We start from the raw sequence: 21,742 nt of genomic DNA, 5'->3' as shown, positions 1-21,742 counted from the left end.
TAAACCAGGAGCCCACAAGAGCACTTTCCTCCTTGTATTTTCTCCAGGATGTTTGTCATAATAACAAAACACTTGAACACTAGTTACATAGGTATAAACAAAAATGCTATTATTCAGTGGAGTTGTGGGATGGCTAACTTTTGTCATCAAGTTAACTGGATTTAGGATCTGGTGGGAGACACATTTCCCACTGAGGAGGGAAGACCCACCCTGAATGTAAAGAGCACCGTCCTGCTGGTTGGGGTCCTACACTGACTGGAAGGGGGGAAGTCACATGGATGTCTACATTTCTCTCTTGGTCCATTGAGATTTGAGCAAGCAGTTCCCCACTACTTTGGCCATAGCTTCAAATTGTTCCTGCCTTCAAACCATGTGCCTAAATCCTTTCTCCCCTAAGTTTCTCCTGTTGGATATGTGGTTGCAGCAACAAGAAGGGTAACACCAGTTGGACCCATTATTAGCGGTGCAGCAGGAGACAGTGCAATGCCATTGACAGCAGCCTGAAGTCCCCTTCCCCCTTAGGAACCTCTGGTTCCTTTTTGATTTTGCTGCGAAGAAGAAATTCGAGATGAGCCAGAATGAAGCAGAGTTAAATGTTTATTTAAAATATTTTAAATATAAATTTAAGTTACAGGAGTAAGAGGTGCTCAGGGAAAGAGTAAGGCACACCTGAGAGCTGAGGTGTGGGCTTCTCAAAGGAAAACCGTCCTTAAGTGTCTTAACAATTAGTTGTACACAGGAGTTCTGAAGCCTTTGGTATTGCTTGATTGGTTTCTAAGTCCCACCCCTAATCTCTTCCCCTTTTTGATAGTAAGAGTAAAAGGTGGCTCCAGAGGTGCCTTGGATAGGACTGTGCCCTGATAAAATGAAACCATGGGTCATAAGTGTAGCATAGGAGTCTTGAGATATGCCTTTGACTGTAAATGAGTTTTCTGGCAAAGTTGTAGGAAACTGTATGTTTATAGCCAGGAAAGGAAAAAGGGCATTTATATTTTGGCCTTAAGCATAACTCCTTGCTGCTTTAACATTCTTACTTGAAATAATCTATACTTGTATGTCTATAATTGTATATAAATATACAAAATGAATATTAGCACCATTCACAATGTTATCTGTGTTGGGATTCTCAGCTGGCAAAAGCTTCAACCAGACTCTGAGGTGAAGGGCCCCCTGCATGTCCCCCCATGATGTTTCTTCCTATCCTGTCTCAGAACCATCCAAGTCTGCAGTCATCCCTTGGAGCCTTGGGATATAGGCCTTGCTGTTGTACTTTAAGTTGTGGCTATAATTGCATAGAATACAGACGTTGCTTTAACTGGAAGAGGTTGTTATAGATAACCTTGATTATCACCCAGATGGCATTTAGAACCACTATGGAAACACCCCTGGGTGGGTCTTTGAGGGTGCCTCCAGAAGAGGTTTAACAGGGAAGAGGGAAGGCCCACCCTAGACACCAGTAGCACCATTCCACGGACTGGGGTTATAGGCTGAATATAAAGGTAAAAGCAACGGAGCACCCGCACTCATCCCGCTTCCTGACTGTGGATGTAACATGACCAGCTGCCCCCGCCACCATGCCTTTCCCACTGTGATGGACTGGACTTTTGAACTGTAAGCCAAAAGTAGCCTTTCCTTAAGCCACTTTTGTCAAGTATAATACAGAAGATTAGAACTGTGACTGATCATTGTTACTAATCTCTGAGGTGAGAAGTGTGGTCACCGAGAACAGAGCTGAACGGGTTATTCTGGTGGGAGTTTGGAAGACCAGTATGCCAAGAGGAATGTGGGACAGTGGAGGCCTGGTACCTGAGGTTTTAGTGGAAATCAAGGACTATCTGTCTATCTGGAACTGAGCTAGAAGTCAGCTGCATCCTGCCTGTGTTCTGAGTGAGTCTTAACTCAAGAGTGATGAACTAATTTGCTTGGCGTAGGAGGTTTTAAGACAGGATAGCATTCGGGCATGCTGTGCTTCTGTTCATTGCTCTTACTCAGGCCCACAGTAAAACTGAGCAAGTGGAACAGAGGGATACAGGAGAATGTGCAGATGGCTAAGGCAAAGAACGTGTACACGTTTAAAGCAGCCAAGAAAGGTGAGTACTCAGAAAACAGCTACAACTGATATAGAGCACATTGCCTTACATGTGTGAAGTCCTGGGTTTGATCCCCAGCACGCTGGAGATGGAAGCAGGAGGCTCAGAGGGTCCAGGCCATCCTCAGCTATACAGTGAGTTTCAGAACCAGACACCTCATGCTCCTGCCACAATGCCTTCTTTGCCACTACGGATTGGTTCCTCAAACCACAAGCTCACATAAAGCCTTCCCTACTCAAGTTGATTCTGCCAAGCAGTTTGTATGATGAGAAGGAAAAAAAAAAAAACAACACACCTTAGTACAGAGGTCTCAATATTCAAGTTTTCCAGAAATGACCTAAGAAGGGGAAGAATGGAATTCAGCTTGACCACCTCTGCAGTTGTTGAGTTCATACCTGCCGTGTTCCCAGAAGAAAATGGCCCATCTATGCAGAGCATGGTGATGTCACACTTGGGATATACCAAAGCTTGGATAGGGTAAGCTGCTCAAAGCTTGTCATCAAGTTTGGATAGCTATGTGCCAGAGCCCTGCCCCTAAGGGAATGAATGAGCACCTTTCTTCTCAGCTGGATCTGGCTAGCAAGGAGGTGGCAATCGGTATTCCCACCAGGGGTCAGTAAGTGACCATTAAGTCATAAGTCATTTTTCTTTCCTTTCTTTTCCTTCCTTCCTTCCTCCCTTCCTTCCTTCCTTCTTTTCTTTTCCTTCTTTTGAGACTGAAGCTTGGTCTAGTGTCCAGAGTGAAAATCTTGTGGCAATCCTCCTGCCTGAGTGCGGGGATTACAGGCATGAGCCATCATGCCTGGCCCAGAGTCGTCTTTACTGCACAGAGAGCTGATTATTTAGGAGTCCACTGAAGTGTTCGAACTTCTGTTCTGTCTCCTCACTGAAGGCTCCACCTGGAAAGCAGGGGTCAAGGAGACAGAATTCAGTACATTCTCAGCTGTGGCCCCCTCTCAGTGTGGTACTCGTGAGTGCTAGAGCCAGACACTCAGCAGGTACCTTGCCAAGTCCAGAGGGCACTTAAATAGGTACAGTGCCTTCAATTTTCCCTGCCACCAGGGATGAGGCCTGTCATGTGCCAACAGGGACAAGATCTGCTTTCCTCCTTGTTGTCCAAGGAAAAACTTCCTTGTTGTTGATGAGGCAGGAGAGTCGCTCACAGCAAAACCCAACACTCAGAGCTCAGGAACTGCTGATGTCCACATAGTTGTCACATGAGTGATGGGTTGGTGTCCTTAGCTCCAGCCCTTATATAGACCTGGGGTCTGCTCTTGCTAGGTCAACCAGTCCTGCACCACCCTCTCTCTTTGGCCAGGACTGGCTGTGAACACCCGATCCCCACCCAGGCCTTCATGCATCTCTGGTTTTCTTTCTGAACTAGGAATTTGATGCTGGCTCCATTCCCAGCTTCTCCCAGATTAGCTGCCTCTAGCCCCAGAGAAAGTAGGGCAGCTGTGTTCTGTGTCCTAGCCTCTTAAGGAGGGTGGGGCCACCGAGGGAACTTACCTACGTGACAATTGTACATCCAGATGCGGTAGCCATCATAGCGGCTCCTGCACTTCATGATGTTGTTAGAGAAATCTGATTCTGGCACCTCATAGTTGGGGTTAATGACAACCTGGAGAGGATCAAGACAGAGAATGCTGCAACTGCCTTTCTGGCTGCCCTCCACCCAGGGCAGAGGCTGGGTGTCCCTAAGAGTTTGGCTGGGTCTGATGCTCTATCCTGGAGTAGGGACCACTCTGAAAAGCCTGTGCCTGGCTTGCTAACCACAGCTTGCCCAGGGCATGTGCCATGTGGCACTGTCTGTCCAGACAAACTGTTAAATGTCTCTTTCTAGGGTGACCTTATTTTTCCCTGATCTCTCTTCGCCCTAAATCTTAGTTGTACCTCAGCTCCACCCACTCAACATGAGGTAAACAGTATCTCCCACACTGAGGTCCAGGCAGCTTCCTGTCTATTCTAGCATCCCTGAAGGATGTGCATGAGTGCATCAGATTACAACCTGTGCTCACATCAGGGTCTTGGGGTGGGCGTGGCCAAGGCAGGAGCAAGGGCTGGGGTGAGCTGTGTGATTTTCACGGTCCTCTCTGCACTCAGACCCAAGATTCCAAAGCTCAGGAGCATATGAAGGAAGTGGATCCAAGTCTCTGAAGCTGGAGGGATGAAGCAAGGACCACCAGAAACCTGTCTGCCCATCCATTCCTGTCTGTATACCGCTGGCTACTTCTTCCCTTCTGGAGTTCTCTTCCAAGCCTTACAGTCTGTCACAGAGGCTAGCTCTTGTGTCCTGTTGACTCATAGTCTAGGCATCCATAGCTCTGTGTCATTAGAAGCATGAGCACAACTGTAGGTCCATCCATTGATGATTAAACAGCGTAGGGGACCAGAACACCAACCACATAGAGACTTATGGTCTGCATTTGCCTGGCTGTAACATGAATATATCAACAGTGTCTCCTCACTGGGAGAGCCAAGGAGTCAATGTGTTGCCTGAGCAAAGGCCAGCCTGGGCTATCAGAGACCTTTAAGCACTTCTAGCAGATATGAAGATACACATTTACCTGCCTAGGGACAGCAAGTTGTCAACATGAGCTACCAAGCACTGTCTACATGTCCATGGCCACGGATGTCCACTTGTTAAATAAGAGAGCTCTGCTCCTGGGCCAGCTGTGGCTCTGGGCTTGACTTGTGGTTGGAAAGTGCTTGGCTATCTACTTTTTGAGCTGATGATGCCTAGTCAACCTTTCAAAGCACCCTGTGGTTACTTCTTTGCAGGTGTTGGCTCTTCAGGGGAGTGTCTAGCAGCAGAGACTGTGGGCTAGACCATGGGCTGGCTGAATGCCCACTAGGAATGGATTCAAGGCAGAATGACCCAATTCTAGTCACACACTTTGCCATCCAACAGGGCAAGCGGGAAGCGCGACGTGTGAGGCTATGTAGAAATGAGTCCTCTGTAGGCAGGAATGCAGCCATGTGCCAGGAGGACACTGGGATACAGTGCATCTCCCCTGCCACATGGCCACCACTGTCTACAGGAAGGTCTCACAAAATAGTCTCCTGGCCAGGTTGTCCTTAATTTGACTTTCTAGCTTTACAGAGTCATTTACATGTGTGGAGAATGATCCTTTTGCAGATCCTCTAGAGGAAGGAAAATCATACCTCCCCAGGATGACACAACTGCTTTTAGTCTCAACAGAACAGTAGGAAGACTAGAGGAAATCAGGATGGTGGCTGAAGAGGAAGCTGGAGACGTGGGTTGCCTCAGAGTATACAGAGCCAACTGCTGACTCACTCAGTCTAAGTCAGCTCACTGATACATTTTGATTTCAGGCTCATGAGGTTAACTGAGTTATATATAACTGTTTCTATATCTTGGGTGGCACCATGGGCTCTCAGCATGCCCTGTAGACTCAGTGTCCCTCAAGCCCACATGCATCATGAAAATTGCTTGACAGATATGATGGCCTCTGAGTGTGGCACCCTGACTGGCCTCATGAGTCTTATTTCTGGACATCCACAGGAAGGAGGCTGGGGGAAGCTGCTTCTCCTCCTCCCAGCAGCTCTGTGTTCTGCCCACCTCACCTGAAACAGGTAGTCTCCAGGGGGCACATCGGTGATGTCTATCCACTGGCAGTCAATGTCATGACGATACATGTCCCAGCAGCCCATGGTGATGCCTTGTTCTCCGAAGTTGGCACACTCGTAACTCTTCTGAATGTCTGTAGGTGAGCAGAGAAGAGCATCATCACATGACTACAGTCCCCACCTCCTCTTCGAATCACCAAGCCTCCCACCCTGATCTACCCCAGCCATCTCATGTGGGTTTCTGATACCTTCTCATTTCAGCAGAACCCTCTTGCAAAATTCCCTATCTATATGCTAGCATCCCCTCCAAGTCTGGCTCAAGGTCCTTTCCTCCACAAAGCGTTCCCTGACTGATCTGGACTATGCTGGCATTTCTGTGAAATCCTTAGCCTGCAGTAGGGATGAGTGTTGTAGTGATCTGTGTTTACCATTTATCTTTTTTAAAAAAAGATTTGTGAGATATATATGTAGTAGCTGTCTTCAGACACACCGGAAGAGGGTATCGGATCATTACAGATGGTGGTGAGCCACCATATGGTTGCTGGGAATTGAACTCAGGACCTCTGGAAGAGTGGTCACTGCTCTTAACCACTGAGCCATCCCTCCATGGTTTATCTTAACATGAGGTCACCTCATCTTTCTTCTCTAGACCATTGGCAATTGGACTACAGGCTCATATCTGATCTGCCTTCCTTGTCCCTCATAGACTGTCTGCACATAGTAGGCTTCAAAACCTCTTTGCTTATATGATTTTATGGGCCCATGCCAGCATCTAGAACCTCATGTGGGTGATAGGTAGAGGACAAATGTCTGTCCCTTGGTGTGTCAGAGTGGCAAGCTAGGCAACTACAGTAAGGTATGATGACCTACCAGAGAATGGTGTGTGCAGGGGGGTCAGGGAGAGAAGTTGGATGCATCACAGGGCTCTATAGGCTGTTAGAGGAGAAGAGATTGGTATTGGGATACCCAGGAAGAATTGTCCGTGGCAAGCAGACAGGGAGGCATGTGAGTCAAGGCCAAGTGCGCAGACCTCACCTGGAAGCCACACAACCCTCTCCCTACTAGTGAGCATTGCTCTGGGGGGCGGGGGGAGGCCACATGAACCCCCAGTAGTGCCCAGAGTGGTGTAATTAGTTGTTGGGCCTGCCTCCCATCCAGGTGGACTGTGTTCAATACAGTGGGAGTGGTCAAAGTTCTGTGAAGCCCCAACCTTCCCCCTTCAAACATACCTCCCTCACACTCAGTGTCCTCCAAGCAGAAGCTGGCCTTGTGGCCCTCAGCCACCTTGGTGCCGTTGAGGCTCAGGAGGTCATAGTAAGTGAATACTTCCATGCTGTGGTAGTGCCTGGCAGCCAGAAACAGAGCCAACTGTTAGTGTCTGGGACCATGGCTGCCTGCAAACAGCTTCCTAGCTGGTGATTTGGCCTCAAGGCAGCCGAGGCCAAGCATGGCAGGGAGAGGACTGAGGAAGGAAATGAGAGAATGGAAGGCCGAATTGAAGACAGTAACTTCCAGGCAAGGATGTCAGGCATTTCACCATGCCTTGATCCTGTGTGGCAGTGTGGCAATGACATAACTTAATGCATGGGGTACTGTGGTGTCAATGAATTGATATGACAGCCCAGTGTCTGGCATTCAATCAGCCCAAGAAAAATAAGCTTTGTAATACTCAGGGGCCTTCCTGAGTACCCACTGGCTCTCTGCCCACTCCCACATGGAATCTTTCTCCAGATTTATTACGAGTCTGACAAGTGCCCATGTAGTAAGATTGTCTTTCCTCTGGGGGCGCTATTGGGACACTATGATTTGTTCAGAGGTGTAGCCTCTTACATGACTGGGGACATGCCCTCAAAGGGGCTTTCAGGACCATAGTCTCTTCCTTTCTCTCTCTGCTTCCTGGTTTCAGTGTGCTTGTCCCTATGCATGTCCCCACACAGATGTGCTACCACCTTCTGCCCTTGGACACCAGAGCTTTGAACCTTCCAAACTTTAAGCTAAACAATCCTTTCTAGATTCATTTCCTCGGTTATTTTTTTTTTTAACTAGTATAAAACTATTACAACAGATTAATTTTAAGATCACATTATTATTTTTTAAAAAAGTCTGAATACAGAAAAAGAAGAAGATAAAAAGTGAAAGGGTGAGGCAGCAATTACAGAGAAGAGTCACCAAGAAACAGGCCATGTGGGGTTGGGGATTTGGCTCAGTGTAGAGCGCTTGCCTAGCAAGCGCAAGGCCCTGGGTTCGGTCCCCAGCTCCGAAAAAAAGAAAAAAGGAAAAAAAAAAAAAAAAGAAACAGGCCATGTTCCCAGAGAAGGTCAAACGTATACCCTAGTGACACATGTGCACTCTAGTCTGGGAGAGGAGCAGCAATCCCATCCTCCTCAAATTGATCAAATCAAACAGGAAAGGGAAGGCTATGGAAGGTTACTGGAATGGAGAGTGGGTGGTTCTCAGAGAGGCATGTGACAGCAGCTCAGTAAAGCAAATCTCTGGGGATCTTTGTAGAAGGGGAGCTAGCTGCAGGGGTGCTCACACAAGCCGGGTGCAGTTCCCTTGACCGATTGTTTACGATGGCCCATGCTGTCACTTGAGAGAAATTGGGAACAGATGTCCTGAAGAGTGACACATCTGGTTTAGGACTAACAAGGGAACTGTGCTGCTGAGGGGAGCCGAGGGGTTTCCAGAATCATCTATTATGCAGGTCCAGGATAGAAGATCTCAGGCTGGCTCTAGTGCCATCTCCACCTGCTATATGTGTGTTATACCTGCAACTATTCTAACACACCCATCTCCTGGGACCACTGCTGGGACATTTAGTAAAGGAAGACCTGTGAGACCAAGGAACTGTGGAGGCAGAAGCTCTGGCTTCCTTTATGCCCAGCCCAAGTTCCCTCTTTGGTAAAGCAAGAATATTATTGCCAACTTCTGGGATGGGGACCAAAAAAAGATAAATGACACAGAACTGTCTATGTAGCCCAGTTGTTAGAGTGCTTCCTTAGCATGCAGGAAGCCTCTGGTTCGATCCTGGTACCATAAAAACCAGTCCTGGTGGCCTGTGAAGCCAGCACTGAGGCGGTGGAGGCAAGGAGAGCAGAAGTTCATGGTCAGCCTCAGTTGCCTAAATGAGTTTAAGGCCAACCCAGGTACATGGGACCCTGGATTGGAAAAACAAAAGGACAGACAGGAAAGAGTCCAAATGGGGCTATACCCAAGGACGTTCTTTTTCTTTCACTGTCTGTCGTGGCCACTGGATGACTGTTCCTCACATCTGCAGTCACTGCTGCAGTGTTCAGTGTTCCTGGGGTCCCATCCCCCAGCGGACTAGCCTGGAGCGTCCTCCACCACGTGTGGAGGAGGGAAGAGGACGATGCAAAGGGTTTCCAGAGAGGAAATTAGAGGTTCTCTTCTTTCTCCCATGTTTGTTCGTGCTATATAAATAACGTCAGGAGTTGCTAAGTTGGACTTCCCCAGGTCATTCATGTTTGTGGGTAAAATGGTGCTGGGCCAGGGCCAGTGGACAGCCCTTACAAGGAGCATTTTGTAGCAGATGAAATGATGACTTTGAGAGAGTCTATTTTGGCTCCCCGCAGGGAGCAGATGAGGCATGTGTCTGACTCACGGAATAAAAAATGTCTGCTCCCTCAGAGAGGGGCTTATGTGACTCGCTGAGCGGCTGGAACGATCTCAGGGAAGTACGTTTATGTTCCGTTGTCTAACCAGGATTCAGATGGAGCCACAGACGGCCTGCTGTGAAGCAGCCTCCTGCAGTCAGACTGCCTTCGGTCTGGATTTTAGTCTTCTCCAGCTTCAGTTTTCCTCTGAGGAATGGGTCCTGAGAAGGAAGCCATGGCTCCCGGCTTCTTGCTGACCTCTGTCCTGAAGTGTGTCTGCTTTAGCTCTTGGACACCCTTGGAGGGCACACGTCCCTCCTAGCTGATCTGGGGTAGAAATGGGAGCTGTCTAACGTTCCACAGGCTTCCAGCCACGAGACGCTGGATGGGTGCTGGGAAGGCCCGAAAGAGAAAAAGTCTTGGGCACCACAGCGGCCCCTTATCAATCAGCTAAGAGTCTAAGAATAGACAGAGCCCTGGGGTAGGCACTGGAAATTGCAAGTTTGGGAAGAAACCTCAGAATACTAACAAGGGGAGTGTGGCCTGGTGCTCGGTAGAATTCTTATATTTATTTGTTTCAATTTCCCTTCTGTGGTGCTAGGAATACTAGGTGCTCTACCACCAAGCCATATCACCAGCCCTTGTTTTCCTTGACCCAGGGACAGACTAGTTAAAGATGGACTCACTTGGACTCACTATATGGCCTCAAATTCATTAACCTGACTACTGAATGTTGGACTTACAGGCATGGGTTACCTTGTAATGGGTTTTGAAGTCCTTGTAATCTAGATAAAATGGAATTTGACCTGTACTGTAGGACTCCAGGGCTCCGTGTCCTGAGACCTGACACTCCTCTCAGAGTACATCATGCTGGATGGAAATGTTGATGGAAGACAGACGCAGGGTGTTCAGAGGAAAACCGCATGCTTTGATACACTGTTACTGTAGATTGAGGAATTCTTCTCACTTCAGAGAGACTCCAGTGTTTCCTAGTCCCATCAGGGATGTCCATAAAAAGCAGGGGTCCTTTTGTGGGATCTAGCTTAGCATCCACATGTGTCAGGCTTACTGAATGGTGAGATGAGAGGCCTCATTACATCTTTGGATTCTGACCCTGGGGCGGGGGCTACTAGGCACGTGAGGAAAGCAGACTGGCTGGACTGATGCTCCCCTTCAGCCTCTGTGATATTCCTGAGTCCAGGGGATATAACCTGTTCTGGAGCCCACTCCCCGCTCCTCCAGCTCCCTCCAGTCCACCTCACTTTGCCAAGGACGGAAGGGCAAATCCCCGGAATGTAGCTGACTACACAACGTTGAGAGGACAACGTTGGCTCTGAAGTCACAAGGATACAATAAATGCACCACCGATGACTCTATATCCAGATGGTGTAAGCCTTCAAGAGCACTAATCTTTGCGATTCAGCTCGGGGTCTTCAAGAGTAGAGCTTTGCTCCTCCATTCAGCATTAATTAATGTGGGAGTGGCTGCTCCTTATTCCCATTCATCGGAGCCATGGCTTTCCTGCTTGGCTCCATTCATGGCTTCAGAATGCCTGCAAACCTGCCGAGATGGAGTATTGATTCTTTCTGAAAACAAGTTTCTTTTTTTTTTTTTTTTTTTTTTTGAAAACAAGTTTCTTGAGTTGAGGATGGGCAGGCCAGCTCTCCTTGGCAAGAGACCCAACTGAGCCAAAGGCAGCTCCCTGAAAGATCTTCCCAGTGAGCGTGGAGAGTACCAGGCAGAGCATCTCATGTCTGTAATCCCAGCACTTTGGAATTGGGAGCAGGAGGATCAGGAGGATCGATCAGGAGTTCAAGGACAGTTTTGGACAGCTTTTGGTCCAGGGTCACCATGGTCTCAGAAAATGCAGCAAAACAAAACCAATGAGCCTAGAGCTCTGGGGACTGAGAGTTTATGTGTGCTGGGTCTCATGAAGTTCCTTGGATCTTATAGTCATGGTTAGATACCTGTGTCTAACTGTCTGGCTCATGTCAAAACGGTGGCATGCTACGTTGGTTAAGAAGATATGAGGCCAGTGTCTGGGCACAAGGACAGAAGAGGGACTACATCAAGGTCACTGACCAAGGACAATGAGAGGACAATGTTGGGTGTTACCCCCCATGTCCAACTGACAAGAAACCAGGGGTGCTTAGTCATGTTCTTCTCCACCTTCCTCTTCCAAATCACTGACAAGAATATTTGTAGGCAAAGGAAAAAAGGGACCACAGGAAAAGTTTAAGGTGGTGTGTGTGTGTGTGTGTGATGATATCACCATATGACTATTTTTAGAGCACACACTGATGGCACTGAGGGTAAGCATAAAACACTTGGAGGCTCCTACCATGTAATCTTGGGTGGGCCACCATATATAAGGCTAGGATATAATTACCTTCCACTTATAGACCCATAGGCAGCACTGGCCTCCTGCTGTCCTGGCTTCCCACTACATGGGAAAGCAGGCACTGAGACTGTCAAGACTTTAATTATACTCCAACTTAGACTGTGGCAAAGACAAGTGATTCCTTGGGCTTTAGCATATTTACAACATTCAGTTAGTTTTTTCAAAGGAAAACAGAAGTCTAAATGGGATCGTAGTGTTTTCTTTTCGAATAGGTTGTATAGCTCTATCCACAAACTGATTTAAATGTGAGTAGATCATAATTTATAACATGAAGAAGAAGCAAGCAAAGGAGGTCCTGGTGAAAGTCTGGAAGAGTCAGTCAGGAAAGCATCACAGTTCAGAGCTGACAGACTGGCTTGAGACCTCTGAACTGAAACTTCCTATGTTATTGTGGGCAGTTATATGGAATTCAATGACCCATTCCCAGGAATGGCCAAACGCTACGGTAACTGCCACTCATGTCATTATGGTGTTAGAGCTGGATGGAAGCCTAGATGGAGCATCCTGGTCTCTGATGTGTACCCAGACCTCAGGGCGGGAGTTGGAGGGGGGTCCTACTGAAATACATATGGGTTCATCAGTCTGCAGCCAGCTGTGGCACAGAGCATGCCCCGGATCTCACTGTGATGGTGGATACAGCAGTCCAAGGGCCTTGCTTTGAAAGGCTATGATCTAGTTCAAACATTTCCTGTCACAGATGGATTATTTAAGCCCAGATAACAAGATCTATTAGAAGTTTATCAACCTCTAGAAGAGGGATTCCTGATGTAAGGAACAATGGTAGCTGCTCTTCCAACCACATGCATGCAGTGTCCTCTACTTGCTCAGACTAAGAACAAAATGTCTGAATTCGAGTCACGTCAAGAAGAGCAAAGGGAACATAGGAGGGAGGAGGTCCAGGGAGCTTCCATGGACCATGGTGGGACTGGCTGGAGGATTTTCCTCTATTCTACTGTCCTGATCCAGTCTTCACAGCACCTGGATCACAGCCACAGATGAGGGAGCCCAGAAGTCCCAGGCAATGTGGCCCAGTTGGCCTAATGTCAGACTGCTGATCAGGAGGTTAGCAGGCTTACACTAGGTCTCATGACTCTGAGTCCTGGAACTCCTATCTCTGTATCCCCTGTCTTCTTAGAGATATTGAAAATACTAAGTTAAAAGGAGGAGCAAGGGAGATTTGAAGTGGCAGCAGGGGAAAGGAATCATTAAAAGGATGACCACCTGAATACAAATGCCGGAATGGAACCCATTACTTTGTAGGCTACCTTTAATTTCTAACCTAAAAAAAACCCCTCATTATTAGTGTGCAAAAATATATGTCTATATGGACAGAGGGTTCAAGGCTATATATAGGAGAATGTTCCCCATAGAGCACAAATGTATTGTCCATGCACTCAGAAACTGCTGACAAGGTCCCTGGAGGGCACTGGCACTCAGATCAGCATGTCTCCTAGGATCAAAATCACTGGAGCCAGGAGCCAGGGACTCAGCAAAAGAGGGAGGGGCAGCCAGTGAGCTGGGAGTGGAGAATGGCTTTCAGGGGTGCAGACTACTCTTTTACCTAGATCATGCAACAACGCCTTCTTGAGCTGACTCTAGATCTCTGTTCTGGGTTTAGAACACCAGGCTGGGTAACTGGCTGACTAAAGAAGATATGACCTACCTGTGGCAGTCATGCCAAATCCATGCATGGCGGCCATTCTTGGGGCGGAAGTCAGATTGGCCATTGTTGTGGATCTGGGAAGAGAAGCGTAGAAGGCGACGGTGGCCTCTGGTGGGATCGGTGTGCACAGCGGAGGCTGAGAGGCAGTTTTCCTCCATGGCACACTGCAGCAAGGCCATGGGCCTGTCCTCCAGATAGGCGGTCTGTTGTACAATCTCGGCGTTAAGTACCAGGTCAGGTGCAGCTGGGGAAGACAGACATGGGTCAGAAAGGAAACCCCGCACTCCTGAGAAAAGTATCCTCATTCTACATGTCCTTCTGGAGCTGGCCTAGGGCTCCCACACTACCTTCCTGTCACTCCCAATTACACTTTCACTTTGCTGGAAGTCTTCAGTTACCAGCATGGGTGGGCAAAATGCTTACACATAGTGGGTGATAGGCAGCCACGGGCTCCTTAGTCCATTCTCTCTATTTTCAAAGACCCCTTAGATGATCCACAATAAAGAGCAGAAAAACAGCCACGGTGGGAGACATGCTCACCGTTGCTCTGACTCTATCTCTTCTAGCATGCATGCAGGTTTATGGTCTACTGATGCCATTCCCCTTAAAATGCCCCATTATTGTTGATGTCTGAACATTACATTATTTTACGGCTCTGTAATATTTCATTCATCACCCACTTCTAGCTTATAGTGTTGCTATATCTTGGATGCTTGGAATTTTTTTTAAATTAAAGACAAGCCTGTGATCAATATCCTGTAGTTGAATTGGACCTAAATTGTGTGTGTGTGTGTGTGTGTGTGTGTGTTTCTTTTTAGAATATATCTCTAGCATAAATGAATTTCTAGCAGAGAAATTTCCAGAAGAGCTGCCTGATTTTTAAGGTTTTGATGCTGTACTGGCTGGTTTTGTGTGTCAACTTGACACAAGCTGGAGTTATCACAGAGAAAGGAGCCTCCCATGAGGAAATGCTTCGATGAGATCCAGCTGTAAGGCATTTTCTCAACTAGTGATCAAGCAGGGAGGACCCAGCCCATTGTGGGTAGTCCTGGGTTCTCTGAGAAAGCAAGCTGAGCAAGTCAGGGGAAGCAAGCCAATAAGTGACATTCCTCCATGGCCTCTGTATCATCTCCTGCTTCCTGACCTGCTTGAGTTTCAGTCCTGACTTCCTTTGGTGAAGAACAGCAATGTGGAAGTGTAAGCTGAGTAAACCCTCTCTTCCCCAACTTGCTTCTTGGTCATGATGTTTGTGCAGGAATAGAAACCCTGACTAAGACAAATTGGTATCAGCATAGTGGGGTAAGCTAGAAGAGCCATTGCGATGTTAAGAGTTCTGTGGAATGTTCTGTAGGAGCTTGGAAATAATGTTGAGAACAGTGCAGAAGATGGAAGCCTGGCTTGTGAAATTTCAGAGGGAAGATTAAAGATTATTTTCGGGGATGTTGCTGTTTTGACTGTGAAGATTTTATGATTTTGGTTAGCTGGGGCTGAAGAATCAGCTGTGGTTAACAATATAAATAGAAACCTTTGCATTACTGGTACTATTGATACTGGTTAGTTGGAGCTAAGAAATTAGTGGTGATTAAGAAGAGACCAGCATCATTGAGGTGAAATCTTCTGAGAAGTGTTTTCTAAGAGTACAAAGAGGCTGTGTTCCCAATATTGCCAAGGTTGTACCTTGTGCTGTGGCTGGACTTAGTGCTGTGTAAGAGTCACCCAGGCAGTTCTGATTTTGAGGGCATGAAGGGGTCATGAAGAGCAGCTGAGGCTGGGCACTGTGAGAGGCCATGGAAGGCCATTGGTGAAGGTGCAGTCTCAGTTGCACTTGGTGGCCCAGGACTAAAGAGGTCATGCAAAGGAGTTGAGGCTTAGCACCATGAAGAGAATCTATGAGAGACTACTGGTGAAGCCTTGTTGTAGCGGAAGACTGCAATGTTTTGAAGATGCCAGTACCATGAGATGACCACCAAGAATAGCAGCAGAGATGGAGAACAGACATCTGGAGCCTAGAAGACAAGGTGTGTGCTACAAAGGGCAGATCTGGAGAAATGACCCAAGGCCTTGGAGGAGCCTAGAAGATCGTAAGTGAATCCCAGACATTGGACAGTTAGTTTGATTTTGCTTGTGATTGTGACTCTGCCCTGATATTTTTTCCCTCTTGAAGGAAGAAAGTATTTTTAATGGAGTCCACAGTTAACAGACCTTGAATTGTAAAAAGACTTTAAATTTTAAAAGAGATTGATATTTTAAAGGGATTGAAATTTTAATATGTAAGAATTTGTAAAGACTGGAATTCTTAAAGTTATTTAGATCTTGGGGATGAATAAGAAAGTAAGGGTTGAGGCTTAATAGTGATGTGTTTGTGAGTCAAGTTGACAAGGGGTCAATTGTCCTGGCTGGTTTTGTGTGTGTCAACTTGACACAAGCTGGAGTTATCACAGAGAAAGGTACCTCCCTTGAGGAAATGCCTCCATAATATCCAGCTGTAAGGCATTTTTTCAACTAGTGATCAAGAGGGTAGGACCCAGCCCATTGTGAGTGGTGCCATCTCTGGGCTGGTAGTCTTGAGTTCTATAAGAAAGCAAGCTGAGCAAGCTGGGAAAAGAAAGCCAGGAGGTAACATCTTTCCATGGCCTCTGCATTAGCTCCTGCTTCCTGACCTGCTTGAGTTCTAGTCCTGAATTCCTTTGGTGATAAACAGCAATGTGGAAAGTGTAAGCTGAATAAACCCTTTCCTCCCCAACTTGCTTCTTGGACATGATGTTTGTGCAGGAATAGAAACCCTGACTAAGACAGATGCATATTGCCAAGGTGGCTTCTCAGAGTTTTATGCATCTCCTTTCGTTACAGCATGGCACAGAGCTTGTGCAGAAAGGATGATGCCCATATTGTGTGTGTATGTGTTGGGTAGGGGGCTCTTTCTACAAATGTGAACTGCAGGGGTCCGACAAAACATGGGCTTAAAGCATTCATGTCAGAGAACAACTCACAATATCCTAGGCCTAATTCCACAAACTGTGGGTTGAGACCCCCAAACGAAACTATGTAAGTGAATATGGGGCGGGGGTCTTGAAAATTTTGGGAACAATAAAAGGTTTCTGGATACACAATGGCTGGAAATTATTCCAAAACCAAATGTGTAATGAGGCTGAGGCGTTTCTAGCAGCATCCATCTATGTTGCTTTGCATGACCTCACTACAGCTTGGGTTTTGAACACACAGCATTGTACACGTCACACAGGCAGCATCGCCCAAAACACCTTGGGCATATTCAAGATTTCCATATGTTATGGGTTACAGTGCTTTTCCTGCACATGACTTGTCTGTTCTTGTAGAAACATGGCTCAATGATAGGAACAAAGACTTTTAATACTTTTCTCCTATCATTCCTTTATAAATAAATGTCACATCAGCATGCCTTTGAAATTGTATTGTGTTAGAATGTTGCATGTCAAACATGTGCTTGAGATGCTGATTTGAATTTCATTTAAAAAATGTTAAAATGAACTTTGATTTGGGATAAGGATGACTATGCCTCAAGTTGCTTTTGGTCATAGCAATAGGAACCCTAGCCATGCAAACTTGATTTCATCCTTAACAAATGAAAAAGTTATATGAATACAAAAGAACTGTTGTAAAATAGATGTGTGATTTATAACCAGCAAAAGTTTGATTTGTGTGCCTATCTTATTGACCTCTGTAGTTAAAGTCTTGTAAAACTGTCTCAGTCATCTTGAGTGGAAAGTTTGAAGAAACTGGTCCTTTAGGACTGATTTCTAACAGCTGCAGAAATCCCTGATTTCAATTTTCTGACAGTTGAATGTCGTGCTGCTATTGAGTTTTAATTAAGAGTTTGACAAAACCTAGAATCACTGGAGAAGGGAGTGTCAACTGAAGGATTTCCTAAATCAGATTGGCTAGCGAGCATGTCTGTCAGGGATTGTCTTATTGTCAGTTGGTCCAGCCTATGATGGGCGGTACCATTCCCTGGGCAGGATTGTATGAGAGCAGGAAGGGTTGACAGAGAGCCAGGAAGGCAATACAGGTACATTAGTCTTTCTTTACTCTTGACCATGGATGTGACCCTTTAAGTTCTTGCTTTGATTTCCCTGCAGTAACAACATATAAACTACAATTATGAACCAAATAAACACTCTTCTCCTTTGTTACTTTTCATCAGGATACTTATCCCAGTACCAGGAGTGGAACTAGAGCACAGCAATCATCTCAAGAGAGTATGCTCTGGAGTTTTGCTTCTCCAAGTTCAAAGGGAAACAAATAAAAACTAACTTCCCTAGTCTTTCTTAACCGTGCATATGGGGAGAGCCCCAGTTTAATTCCTAACTATCCCTATACTTCTCCTGCAAGTTCTTGAGAGCCTAGCATGCTGTCCACAGTTCTGCTGGTGACCTGGCCCCATTGCTGGGTCTCAGTGAACACCAAGCTCACCAGCATTTCCTAGAGCTGGCAGCCTCTGTTGAGCAAATGCATTCAACTGAATAAGGTGTGGAATGTAGGGTAGTTAAGCACAGCATCCAGGTGGGATGTGGGCAGAGAGAAGACTCCCATCAGGAGACCAGATCAGCTGGCAAATCCTTCCCTTCAAGGACATGCCAAACTCCCTCAGCATCATGGTGTAACTCTTCTGAGATGTAGATTCCCTGGTTAGCACTGAGAACCTAGGTACTCTGAGATGAACCGAGCAGAGAGGTGGTACTCATCAGGCTTGCTCCTTCTGAGAGGAGGTTGGCTTCCCTTGAACTCAGGATAGGTTAACTACACATAGTTTACATTTAGCTTGGTAATCTAGAGGTAAATTAGGCAGACATGAAGCTACCAAATATACTGGTAGCAGATGTAGATGTTGGGTTCATGTGCAATGGGAATGCTGGAGACTGAGCAAGGGAGTGGAAGCGAAGACAGCATTGGCCTGGCTTGGGGGAAGAAAATCAATGAGCCTTGTGCCCCATATCCCATATGAGTCTGCATAATCCGTACAGTATGGAAGAAATGTGGACAAGTGGACATATTTAGTAATGGCGGTGTAGAAGGAAATGCAGCTAAAAAAAAGTACAGAAAGGCAAAGAGGAAGACAGATTGTATGTGTAGGGCAGTTAGAATCCACTGCCAAGGAACCATGTATTCAAATATATGAGCCTTCAGGGCACCATAGATGGGAAGACCTACGCTAAACACAGGTGGCTTTAAACTGTGGGTTAGAGTCCTGGACTACATAGAAAGGAGAACTCCAGCCTTCGTCTTTCTCTCTGCTTCCAGACTGTAGATAAAATGTGACCCTCTGCTTCCTCTTCCTCCTCTTCCTTTCCCCACCCCCATGGACTGTATCCTCAAACTTAAAACAAAATAAACCCTTCTTTCCTTAAGCCACTTTTGTTGGACATTTGATACTAAAATTGAGAAAACATTCTTAAAACTAGCCATTCCCTGTTTCCTCAGCCAGGTCCTGTGTTTGGGGAGTCAGTATTGTTTGTCCCTTTTAGTCCCAGAATCCACTGTGCCTTCCCACCCTGAGCACACACTGTGAAACCCCCGAGTCTTGGGAAGAGAAAGAGATGGTTCCCTGAATGCCTCTAGAACTGGAACAGTAGGAAGAGTGAGAGGCAGCCCTTAGATGTTCTTACTTTCTGAGCAGGCGACTCCAGCACCATACTGCACCCCACCCTCGGGGCAGACCACCTCCTCGTCATGGCGGCAGTGTGCCAGGGATAACTCCGTTCCTGAGCACTTCACTCCACTCATGATCACTTTGTTGGCGAAGATATTTCCATGCCAGTACCAGGTTTCCTGGAGAAATCAACCAAAGAAGTCATTAGCAGGTCACCTTGTCAACTTCTGGTTTCACAAAACCCTCACAGTTTTATGATCCCATTTTCCAAATGGAGATGGCCAAGGCACAGAGAGCCATTTATTCCAGCTATGTGATTAGTTGGTGACAGGATGAGTGAACTTCTAGGACTAACCCTCGCTCTGCAGGAGAGGAGAAATTATTCATGTATGCCAATAATTAGCTATCTTATTAAATTCAACTTCTGGAATTAAATCTAGTGGAAGTACTTTATAGAACAATGACTATTATCGTACACTCTCACACTTCAAGAAGTTTCCAATAGAGAAAACCAGAGAAGGTGTGGGGGATGGGGGTGTTTAGGTAAAAGGTGTAAAAGAGAACATAAGTGCCTGTGCTCTGGAAGTTTCTAAAGTTTATTCATATGACAACTTGGTTCAGCAACAATATCTAAATAAATAATACCCAAATCAATCTCTGTCTACTGATTGATGGGTAGATACAGGTTTAGGTAAATTATAGAGATGGGCAGTTGGTCCACTCTCCTTAAGTTCTATAACCATTGATTCACAGCCTTGGACTGAAAAGAAAAGAGAATTTAAAATAATGACTATGCTGAACATGTATAGACTTTTTTGAGTTACTTTTCCCCAAGAAGTACAATACCACAACAGTAAGCATAGGGCTTACATTATATTAGAGATGCAAACCATCTAAAGACAGGAAGTTTAGGGGAAGACATATGTAGATTCTAGAGGAACATAGCACCAATACACGAGAGGATTGAATCATCATGTTCTAATAACGGGGGTCCTGTTCTAGTCCCCCAGGGATACTGAGGGATGACTGTACCTAGATCCTATTGGTCCTGTTTTCCAAAATTCTTCTAATTCTTCACAGTAAACACCCAGGGCCCTGAGCAGAGATACAGAGGTAGGGCTTGTCTTAGGTGGCTCTTTAGGACCCCAAGCTGAGGCCCAGGTGTCTTGGGAATGAACTGTCAGAGAAGAAAATTAGCCAGCCAGTAGATCTGTTGCATTGTGTGTGTTTGTGTATGTGTGTCTGTGTGTATCTGTGTGTGTATCTCTGTGTGTGTGTCTATCTGTGTGTACGTGTGTGTCTGTGTGTGTATCTGTGTGTGTCTGTGTGTGTGTGTCTCTCTGTGTGTGTAGTGTGAGCTGTATCTCTCCTGAAGACTAGAATGATGAGCTGCAGACAGAGCACAGACATCCCCTGTCTCAGCCCGTATCAATCCATGGGAGACTAACAAGCTCAACATGGAGACTAAGTTCCTTCCTTAGGCCCCAGGAAAGCCTATGTGGTACCAGGAAACAGAGTCAGGTTAGCAGACAGGATGGACCACAAGTCTTGTCCTGCTTCATGAAAATGCTCAGAGCGGGGATACTGAGGATTATGGACTCCTCGTCCCTTAGTATAGGTGGGCTGCCTGGGGCACAGGGGAGCGGGCACTTTGCCACAGACTATCATGCAGGGATGGAATTGGGACTAACCCGGATGTCTAGTCCTGTGCTGCCTGTGGAGGGCTGGGAATCAGAAATGAGGACCAGAGTGAGCTTAGTGGCTCTCTTGACTCATTAGGTCATTAGAGAGGGCCTCTGGAAGGAAAGTGTAGCCAATGTGACAAGAGCTCAGATCACAGACTAGAGATTTGGTAGATATCAGTAAAAAAAAAATGAGGCAGAGACAGCAAGGAGGAAAGGGTCCAGCCAAAGAGGTTTGAAGGGAATAAACTGAGGTGTGCAACGTGCTGATCCTGGGGCTGAGTTCTCCCCACTTTGCTCAAAGACTGAGTAACTTCTCTCTACAAACAGCACAGAGGACATGCCAGGCTCAGCCCTCAGCCTGGGGAGAACCCAAATATGCAGACTTGAGTGGTCCACAGATAGCGGTAAGTGACCCAGAGGTGTCCAACCTGCCATGAGTGGGCCCCATGGGATCCAAGGAGCTCAGCATAACCATGGGTGCTGCATAACACAAAACCGCAACCTACTTAAAACACCGCGAGTTTTCTCTGTGATGTTTTTGCAACTAGAAGGAAGGCACAATATGAACTCTGTAGCTGGCAATGTTGTGTCACAATGTCACCCAGAACCAGAACCCCTTACTCTGTAGCTGGAGACTGAGACCGAATAGGAGAGCCTTGCTTCAGTTTGGGGATGTCAAGGAAGGAGCTATGGCTATGGCTATGGCTAAAATGAGGTCTCTTGCTTTGGTCCAGGGTTTGCTTGATCGTGTCCCTTCTTAGTGACAGGGGAACATTAACTGAAGAGAAGGGCTGACTGACAATGGGCAAGGCCATGCTGGATGTAGGGTGGGCTAGACTTTGAGGGTAGGACCACTAACCTGGAAGGCGTTGCTGGCAAAGCCCAATCCTAGCTGCCGGCAGACCACCATGGCTTCCACAATGCCCCAGTTCTGGCCACATACATTCCCCCACACGAGGGACCCATTTCTCTCTGTTAGTACCTCCACTCGACCCTCATAGGGATTGCGGCCTCCATTCAGGCGCACCTGTGGATAGCAAGAAACATGGTCATGAGGATGAAAGGGAGGTTC

The 21,742-nt window shown here is 46.6% G+C and overlaps 1 protein-coding gene across 14 annotated transcripts in view; it reads right to left on the bottom strand.

The window, feature by feature from the left end:
* Window positions 1-579: 579 nt before the first annotated feature.
* The window catches only part of Loxl2 (lysyl oxidase-like 2), an 89,597-nt gene continuing 68,434 nt past the window's right edge, over window positions 580-21,742 (bottom strand). For 13 of the 14 annotated variants that reach the window (XM_087585311.1, XM_087585314.1, XM_087585306.1 and 10 more), the window contains 7 exons: window positions 21,530-21,697; window positions 19,002-19,164; window positions 13,360-13,603; window positions 6,911-7,026; window positions 5,679-5,815; window positions 3,600-3,711; window positions 580-2,989 (listed from right to left, as the gene is read on the bottom strand). In XM_087585311.1, the coding sequence (XP_087441437.1) occupies window positions 2,910-2,989; window positions 3,600-3,711; window positions 5,679-5,815; window positions 6,911-7,026; window positions 13,360-13,603; window positions 19,002-19,164; window positions 21,530-21,697 (1,020 nt within the window). In that variant the 3' untranslated portion in view covers window positions 580-2,909. The remainder of the gene's footprint in view (window positions 2,990-3,599; window positions 3,712-5,678; window positions 5,816-6,910; window positions 7,027-13,359; window positions 13,604-19,001; window positions 19,165-21,529; window positions 21,698-21,742) is intronic. The other variant, NM_001106047.2, reaches the window with a different exon arrangement.

This window comes from Rattus norvegicus, chromosome 15 (genome assembly GCF_021556685.1).
Source record: "Rattus norvegicus strain SHRSP/BbbUtx chromosome 15, alternate assembly SHRSP_T2T, whole genome shotgun sequence".
Lineage (NCBI taxonomy): Eukaryota > Metazoa > Chordata > Mammalia > Rodentia > Muridae > Rattus > Rattus norvegicus.
The sequence above is the reverse complement of the archived record's forward strand: the minus strand, read 5'-3'. Positions and strand labels throughout refer to the sequence as shown.